The following is an 8,911-nucleotide window of genomic DNA, read 5'->3' as shown; positions in this document are numbered from 1 at the left end:
AAACGGCTTTGCTGCACGCTGACCAACACGCAGCTCTGGGGAGGAGGGAGGAGAACCTCCGTCCATTGCCTGAAACCAGGCTGAAGCCTTGGGAGTCCATGGCAAAGCTCTTGCTGCCTCTGACGTGGTCTCCATCCAGCCCTTCATGCCTGCGGCCGGTGCCGCCGGCACACGCCTGGCTCGCCCTGATTCCCCGCAGCCAGCACCGGCACCGGTGCTGGCACTGCGTGGGCCGACGGTGCACGGGTCTCCACCACGTCTGGCTCCCTGCGAGAAGGCGACACAGGGGAACTGAGTCACAAGGCGCATCCTGTGGCGAAACCCCCCCGGGAGCAGCAGAAACCACAGCGGAGGGTGGAAGCGCCGGGATTGCAAAGCTCTGCCGAGCTGCCCCGGTAAGAGCGAGGGGGATCCAGCCATCCCGTGTGTCCCAGAGGATCGCACCCGGCCACCCCCTTCCCCGGGCTCCCGCTGCCTCCCGCTCCGTCGCCCCCAACAGCCCCTTTGCTTTTCCTTCCACGGAGTCGCGGGGAAATTCCCCTTCCCCAGGGCTGCTCCAGACCCCCCGGCCGGCCGCGGCGCGGCGCGGCTGCCTATCGCTCCCAGGCACTTCTGCCAGCATCTGCACCCCTCCGAGAGGTTTTAATTGGGGTTTATTCCTTCTCCTGATGCTGCTGCAAATCCCGAAGGATGGAAGGATGGAACATGGCAACGCAACTTGCCATCACCCCCCAGCCAGGCTGGGGAAGATGCTCCAGAGGGTGCGTGAGCTGCAGCTCCAGTGTGAGAGAGAAGGGACGGAGGTTGGGGACAGGGATGGGGGCATGAGGGCCGGTTTGACCCAGGGTATTTCTCCCACGGGACACCGGGGACGGCTCGGGGTTAAGGTTTGCTCTCAGCACCAAAAATCCGTGCAATGTTGTTGCACGTACGGCGAAGTTTTGGGTGAGGCCCGGCCCGCTTTGTGTTTCATGGCAAAGATCCTGCAGCCATCTAACGCCTCGGGATTTTATGGAAGTGCCCCCAGGAAGGGAATGCACCACCAAGGAATCTGGGCTCCCCTTTAAAAGGACGTGTTTTGTAGCTCTCGGGATTGCAAGGAAAGGCGCTGTGCCCGGGAGCATCCCGGAGGCTCAGGGAGCAGCAGCCCGACTCCAGCGGAGTTTAGTTTTTGGAGCAAAGCTGCCAGCGGGCCAGCCAAGGGACCGGCTGCTGCTTCAGCCGGAGATCAGCCCCGGCATCACTCCTGGCACGGGACACCCGGGACCAGACCCCGCTCCTGCCCTCCGGCCGCGGGACCCGGTCGTCGTTTCCTCCCCGCGAGCAACAACCAAGCGAGCTATTTTGGGGAGGAAAAGCTCATTTTACGCCACGGCCGGAGTCTGCCTGGGTCAGCCACATACGTGTGTGCTCTCGAGGGCCGGGTTTGCGTGACTTCGCTTCCCCATCAAGGCCAGAATCTAAACAATCTTGATTCCTGTCCCGGCGGCCCTGGGCAGGGCTCCTTCAATTGCAGGAAACGGAGACTTTGGCGTGTTTATGTCGGGAATCGCGAAGAATGAGCCGAGGAGGGGCTGGGGAGCCCTGGCTGCCGCCGGCCAAGCTCTCGGCCATGTGAAAGTGGCAGCGATGTCGGCAGGGCGAGGGGCGGGGGACAGCGCCGGCTCCGCCGTGTTTGGCTTGGCAGAAATGTCTCTTTTAGAAGTTTAAAAAAAAAAAAAGAAGATAAAAAAATAGCAAAACTTCCCCCAAAGGCACAGCTGGGGAATTTTTGGCTGCCCGCAGCAGCTCTGCTTGTGTCATCGATAAGCTCCGTACAAAAGCCCCCCGGGGACGGAGCTCCGGACCGCGGCCAGCTGCATCCGGTGGCTCCGGCACCAGCGGGGGCCGCACCGCGGCACGGGGGCTTTGAGCTGCATCCCATGGCACGGGTCTGGCCAAACCTGGGATCGCCGGTGGTGCTGTGCCATCACCGCGCTCGCCATGGCTGTCGAGCCCATGGGGTCTGCCGCTGGCTGCGTTTTTGCAGCGTGGGAGCCACGGGAATGGTGGGAAATGTCAGAATACGGATTGCTGGGATAAAGGAAGGATGTTGGGGCAGCATGGACATGGCAAGGTCCCCGTTCCCAAGTCCTCCCGAGCACCGTGGGGCCGTGCGCGGTGTCCCACGCCGCGGTCGGGAGGTCCCCCAAGCTCGGGAGGTCCCGGGGATCTGCTCTCAGGAAGGGCTGTACCCGGGACGTCCGGAGCCGGACTCCGCTTGGAAGCAGCACATCCTACCTCGCACCGCTCCGCCCGCCCTCTCCCTCCCTGCCGGCCTCCATCACTCGCCACGGCCCCCCAGTTCCTTCCCAAAGCCCCCACGGCCACCCCTGGCCCGGCAATGGGCCCCTTGGGGGGCTGCGGGGTGTTGTGGGGGGCTGCGGGGCATTGGGGGGGGCTGCGGGGTGTTGTGTAGGTCTGTGGGGGGCTGCAGGGTGTTGTGGGGGGCTGTGTGGGGCTGTGTGGTGTTGTGGGGGGCTTTGCCTCTGACCCCCTCTGCTCTCCGCAGGAAGATGCCGCGCGGAGCCTGCGTCCGGGCGCTGCTGGCGCTGCTGACCCTCTCCCTCGCCTTCGCAGCCGGTGAGTACCAAAACGATGCGGTGAAGGCGGCCGGTGCTGGATGCTCTCCACCACGTGCAGGGGGTTAAAATAAGCCCTCGGCTCCTTGGGAACGTCATCGCTTGCTCTGCCCAAAATAAACCGCCGCGGAGGGCAGCTCGTTCAAGCTCGCCTGGAGCGAGCACCGGGGGAGGCAGGGCTCCTCGGGGACCCGCGCCGTGCCCAGCGAGGGGCTTCTCCCCTCTGGGGCGGTGACCTGCCTCCCAGAGAGGATCTCGGCTTAATTAATTACGCTTCATCAAGTGCTTTGACGTCACTGGAGGGGAGATGGGGAAAAGGCTCGCGCGCACGTGGTTTGTCCCAAGGGTGATGGTGGGGAGCGGGGATGAGCTGCTCGTGATCCCAGGGGAGCACCACGGTGAGCCGGGGACAGACCCAGGCTGGGTGCTTGTGCAGGGAGGACCGAAGCAGCGCGGCTGTGCCGGGGAGAAGCAGCAGAGCTCGTCAGGGGGATGAGTCCCGCCTGGGTCCCCATCCTGCCCACGGGGCCACCGACCCCCGGGACTTACCGACCCAGCCCCGCCGCCACCCCATGGCCCTGGCACCGGGCAGCCTTTGGGGCAGGGGGGGTGACAGGCGCAGGAGGGGTCTGGCCACAGCCGTCCATCCCCTCGCCGTCATCCGTCAGTCCCCTCGCTGCCGGCTGTCTGGCTGCCCTCGCGCTGAACTCGCTGATTCCAGGAGGGATATTTTCTGCACGAAAGGGCAGAGCTAAATCGGGAGGTCGGGAGCGCGGCCGCCCCCGTGCCGCTCCCGCACCGCGGCGCAGGGGAAGCGCCTTTGGGGCAGCCGGGGAAAGCTCCAGGAAAGACCCCGGGTTTGGCACCCGGCTCCCAAAACACAGCATCCCCACAGCTCCCGCTGTGGAGGCACCGGCCGAGTTTGGGGCTTTTGGTCCTGTGCTGGCTCCCAGGACACAGCTCCTGCAGGCAGCCCCGGAGTGGGGGGCTCCCACATCCCCAGGACCCCGCGGGCAGGATGTCACCCTGGGCGCTGTGAGCCAGTGCGTCGCAGTTAATCCCAGCTGGTGGGGCTGGATGCACGGCCCCTCCGCTGCCTTCCCGGGGGCACAGGGACAGGTGACCCCCGGCTTCGGCACTGGTGCTTGGGTCCCAGCCAGGAGCTTGGGGAAGAGCGGCTGGAAGCTGCCCGGTCGAAAAGGAGCTGGGGGTGTTGGGCGACAGCGGCTGAACATGAGCCAGCAGTGTGCCCAGGTGGCCAAGGTGGCCAACAGCATCCTGGCTTGTGTCAGGGGTGGTGTGGCCAGCGGGAGCAGGGCAGGGATCGTGCCCCTGTGCTCGGCACTGGTGGGGCCGCCCCTGGAATGCTGTGTCCAGTTTTGGGCCCCTCAGCACAAGGAGGACATTGGGGTGCTGGGGCGTGTCCAGAGAAGGGCAGCGGAGCTGGGGCAGGGTCTGGAGCACAGGGCTGGTGGGGAGCGGCTGAGGGAGCTGGGGGTGTTCAGCCTGGAGAAGAGGAGGCTGAGGGGAGACCTGATCGCTCTGCAGCTCCTGAGAGGAGGGGGCAGGGAGGGGGTGTTGGGCTCTTCTCCCAAGGCACCAGCGATAGGATGAGAGGAAATGGGCTCAGGCTGTGCCAGGGCAGGTTTAGATTGGATATTAGGAAAAATTTCTTCATGGAAAGAGTGGTCAAGCACTGGACCAGGCTGCCCAGAGAGGTGGGGGAGTCCCCAGCCCTGGAGGGGTTCAAAAAACGGGCAGAGGTGGCACTTGGGGACATGGTTTAGTGGGCATGGGGGTGTTGGGTTGATGGTTGGACTGATGATCTTGGAGGTCCTTTCCAACCTTAATGATTCCTAGTTTTTACTTTCATTAAAAAATAACCCAGCCACCAAGCCAGGAAACACGAAATTATTCCTCTCCCCTTAACTGGTTTAGTGGTGGGCTTGGCAGTGTTAGGTTAATAATGGTTAGACTGGGTGATCTTAAACATCTTTTCCAACCTAAATGCTTCTATGATTCTGTGAATCTAAGTGATTTTCCAGGAGGTCTCAGGATGGGCTTCTCTATGCTGAGCACCCACAGCTGCCTTCCCCAGCCCAGACCATGGTGGTCCCAGGCTGCCCGCTCTCAAAATTTGGTTCAAGAGTCTTTAGGACAGATGTCACTGTCCCCAAAGCTGCCAGCGTGCCCCGGGCTGGGCAGCAGGTTGGCCCCATGGCACAACGTGCCCCCTCCCTCATGCCCGCAGACGAGCTGCTGTGCGCCTGCGACGTGCCACACTGCGACCTGCCCACCTGCACGGGCAAGGTGTGCTTCGTCAGCAAGAGGAAGGAGGAGGGGACCATCATCCAGCACAAGGGCTGCTTCTCCCAGAACATCCAGGAGAACTGCTACACGCCCGTGATGGAGCAGTACGGCATGAGATGCTGCAACTCCAGCATGTGCAATGACGAGCTGAAGATCTTCCTGCCAGGTACGGGGGCATGGTCCCCTTCGAGGACCCAGAGGGAAGAGGGGCAGAGCTGTCCACGTGGCTGGAGATGTAGTTGGGTCTCCAGATCATCCCCCCTCCTCACTCAGCACCTCCAGTGTCACCCTCTCCCAGGTGGGACAGGGCCAGCGAGACGTCCTCAGTTGTCCCTTCTTGGGCTGTGCCTGCAGAGCTGCCATCCATGGGGTTGACCCCAATGCAGAACCACCCACCCCAGGTCTAAGCCCAAGCACCACAACCTCCACCTTTCCTGGGTCCAAGCCCAAGCACCACAACCTCCACCTTTCCTGGGTCCAAGCCCAAGCACCAAGACCTCCACCCTCCCCGGTCCAAGCCCAAGCACCACCTTCATGCTCCCATCCATCGTTTCCCCTGCCAGGAGAAGAGACCCTGGGAAAGGCAACTTCCCTGCCCAACCTCCTCCTGATGATCTTCGTCCCGCTGCTCGCCCTCCTCGTCCTCGCAGCGCTCACAGTGCTCTTCTGCTGGAAGGTGGCCCAGCACCACCGCAACAAAAGTGACTTGGGAGACATGGACCTCGTGCTGAAGGCATCCATGGTGGGAGACAGCACTTTAGAGGTGGGTGAGCTCTGGGGGGGACCCCGAATGCCCCCAAAGTGTGGGAGGGAGGGACGCACCAAGTGTGGGGTGGCTGCCGGGCTGACCCCGCTGCCGCCCCGGCTGCACAGGACTTGCTGAATGACGACTGCACCACGGGCAGCGGCTCGGGGCTGCCCTTCCTCGTCCAGCGAACGGTGGCTCGGCAGATCACCCTTGTTGAGTGTGTGGGTAAGGAGAGCGGCCGGGGGCGGGGGGGAGGCTGCCCCGGCCCCCCCAGCCGGTGCTTGGACGTGCTGGACCCCTTTCCCCCAGGAGCCAGCAATGGCACTGCGACACCAGACCTGGGAGGGGGGTTTGGACCCAACCGTCTCAGCCAAAACCCCGTAGACACCCTAAGTTCTCCCCCGTCCTGCTGATGGGAGAGGCAGAGAGCAGCTGGGTGGGTGGGTGGCAGTTGGCCAAGGTCAACGCTCTTGTTCCACACCAGGAGCTGGGTTCATCGTGCTGGGTGTGGGGAGGGCGTCGGGGGGCCGGAGGGGCTGTGTGACACGGTGCCATGGCCGTGGTAGGCAAAGGGCGCTACGGCGAGGTGTGGCGAGGCGTGTGGCACGGGGAGAGCGTGGCCGTGAAGATCTTCTCCTCCCGGGATGAGCAGTCGTGGTTCCGCGAGACGGAGATCTACAACACTGTCCTCCTCCGGCACGACAACATCCTGGGTGAGTGGGGAGCCGGTGGGATCGGGGGGTGGCTGCGTGGCAGGTCCACGGTCCCAGCTCCTCTCCCTGCCCAGGCTTCATCGCCTCTGACATGACGTCAAGGAACTCCAGCACCCAGCTCTGGCTCATCACCCACTACCATGAGAACGGCTCGCTCTACGACTACCTGCAGCGAACGGCCCTGGACGTGGAGACCTGCCTGGGGTTGGCCTCCTCCATCATCTGCGGCCTCGTCCACCTCCACGTGGAGATCTTCGGCACCCAGGGCAAGCCGGCCATTGCCCACCGCGACCTGAAGAGCAGGAACATCTTGGTGAAAAGCAACCGGCAGTGCTGCATCGCGGACCTGGGTGAGATGGGGGGCGGGATGAGGTGCCCCAGGGATGAGGTGCCCCAGGGATGAGGTGCCCCAGGGATGTGGTGCCCCAGGGATGCAGTATCCTGGGGATGCAGCACCGGCATGGCGCTGACCGGGGCCAACATCCCTCCAGGGCTGGCCGTCATGCACTCCCAAGGCAGCGATTACCTGGACATCGGCAACAACCCCCGGGTGGGCACCAAGCGCTACATGGCCCCGGAGGTGCTCAGTGAGCAGATCCGCACTGACTGCTTCGAGTCCTACAAGAAGACGGACATCTGGGCGTACGGGCTGGTGCTCTGGGAGATCACCCGGCGGACGGTGGTGAATGGTGAGCAGCTCCCAGCCAGCTGCCGCGCTCCCGTCTCGCGGCACTCGCTCCCTCCTTCCCTCCTTTTTATGTTTTTTTTTTTTTTCTTTCCCTTCGCCCAGAAGATTAGCTGTAAATTATAAACACTGTAATCTAGTGTCAGCACCCGGCTCCCTGATTAAAGGGCCCATTAGACTCAATCAGCGCTTTGTTTGTTCAGCGCTGATTAGAAAACAAGCAGCGTCGAGTGCTGCCTGGAAGCCGGCCACGGCCCGGACCTCCGGCCAGCAGGGCTCGGCTCGTGGGGATGGGGATGGGGATGGGGATGGGGATGGGGATGGGGATGGGGATGGGGATGGGGTCCCCCACGCTGCCGAGGAGCCTCCTCGGGGCTGCCCGGCCAGCGCAGCTCACTGCCGGCCAAGCCCATTAGAAGCATTAATTAAATGGTGGGCGCCCGCGGGTGAGGCAGGAGGGTCCCCCCGAGGCGCAGTCTGGCTGGGATAATCTCATTTACCACCCCAGGGCTCCTTCAGATTAAACATTTACTCCAAATTCCCAAAGCCATGTGCAGGGGATGACCTTCAGCCAGCTGGGTTTAACCCTTCCAGGCAGCCTCGTCCGCCGGGATGGGCTGAACGGCCCCTGCGCAGCCCCCGGGTGTCAGGGACGGGGGCTCCAGGGGACCCCGAGGTTCGGGGGCCACCCCATGGGGTGCAGGGAGCTGGTGGGTGCTCAGGGCGGCTCGGGGGGGTTGAGCCCCGCGGACGCACAGACATATGGAGGCACTAAGCGGCGATTAGCTGGGCCAGCTGGCGGGCTCGCCACGGGGCTGCCGATCAGTGCCGGGAGCTGGTGCTGGTGCTAGAGCTGGTGCCGGAGCTGTTGTTTGTGGCAAGGCTGGTGCCAGAATATTGCCAGTGCCGGAATATTGCCAGTGCCGGGGCCGGTGCTGGAGCCGGCCCCAGCCACCCCGTGCCGTCCCAGCCATCCCGCGGCGCAGCCGGGGCTGGGGCCGTGCACGCCATCATCGGCGGCATCCGCGCCAGTGCGGCGGGGCGAATCACGCCGGCAATTCCCGGGGCCCCACGTGCCCCCCAAGGCAGGGTGCAGGTCGGTCGTGCCGGTCCCCCCCGGGCATGCCGTGATGTGCAGGGTGGGGGGTGAACCCCGTGCCCCCCTCGCCGCCCTCACGCCGCCTGCCCTCCCCCAGGCATCGTGGAGGAGTACCGGCCGCCCTTCTTCGACGCCGTCCCCAGCGACCCGAGCTTCGAGGACATGAAGAAGGTGGTGTGCGTCGACCAGCAGACCCCTGTCATCCCCAACCGCCTCTTCTCCAACTCGGTGAGTCCCGGGGGGCTGCCCCCCTCCCACCCTGAGCCTGACCCTTGCTTCCCATGAAACCCTTCCATTTTCCCCTCTTTTTGTGCCTCCCCCAGGTTTTGTCAGCGCTGGCGAAGATCATGAAGGAGTGCTGGTACCAGAGCCCCTCGGCCCGCCTCACCGCCCTGCGGATTAAAAAGACACTGAAGAAGCTGAACAATTCCCTGGAAAAGCCCAAGCCGGAGCAGTGAGCGCCGGGCACACACCGGAGCCACTCGCGGAGCTGCGCCGGCGGCGAAGCCAACGCCGGGACAGCCCCCGGTCACAGAGGGGGTTTTGCTCACAGCCCCCACCTTTCCCACCCCTCTTTGGAGCCTTTTTAAATTGCAAGGAGGGAAAAAATAGGAGGAAAAAAAAAAAAAGCAAGGGAGGAATCTTCCAGCCCGGCTACAAAAATATCCCCCCAGATCCGCCATCCGACGCCGGCTCGTCTCGCCTGCCCGGCGGCGACGGGCAGCAGGCGCCTGG

At 63.9% G+C, this 8,911-nt stretch overlaps 1 protein-coding gene across 1 annotated transcript; it reads left to right on the top strand.

The window, feature by feature from the left end:
• The first annotated feature begins 297 nt into the window (after positions 1-297).
• Positions 298-8,634, top strand: ACVRL1 (activin A receptor like type 1). The gene is made up of 10 exons (XM_075725095.1): positions 298-395; positions 2,552-2,622; positions 4,873-5,097; positions 5,495-5,694; positions 5,805-5,904; positions 6,246-6,392; positions 6,467-6,742; positions 6,884-7,081; positions 8,274-8,404; positions 8,500-8,634. The coding sequence occupies exons 2-10, from the start codon at positions 2,556-2,558 to the stop codon at positions 8,632-8,634; spliced, it is 1,479 nt and encodes a 492-aa protein (XP_075581210.1). The 5' UTR covers positions 298-395; positions 2,552-2,555.
• The last annotated feature ends 277 nt before the right edge of the window (positions 8,635-8,911 follow it).

Source organism: Pelecanus crispus, chromosome 26 (assembly GCF_030463565.1).
Source record: "Pelecanus crispus isolate bPelCri1 chromosome 26, bPelCri1.pri, whole genome shotgun sequence".
Taxonomy (NCBI): Eukaryota; Metazoa; Chordata; class Aves; order Pelecaniformes; family Pelecanidae; genus Pelecanus; species Pelecanus crispus.
This window is presented reverse-complemented; position numbering and strand designations above follow the sequence as displayed.

Excerpts from the sequence above, each read along its gene's own strand:
- ACVRL1 (XM_075725095.1), top strand. The coding sequence starts at position 2,556 with ATGCCGCGCGGAGCCTGCGTCCGGGCGCTGCTGGCGCTGCTGACCCTC. Across the intron at positions 7,082-8,273 it reads CCGGCGGACGGTGGTGAATG|GCATCGTGGAGGAGTACCGG; the intron begins GTGAGCAGCTCC and ends GCCCTCCCCCAG. Across the intron at positions 8,405-8,499 it reads ACCGCCTCTTCTCCAACTCG|GTTTTGTCAGCGCTGGCGAA; the intron begins GTGAGTCCCGGG and ends TGCCTCCCCCAG.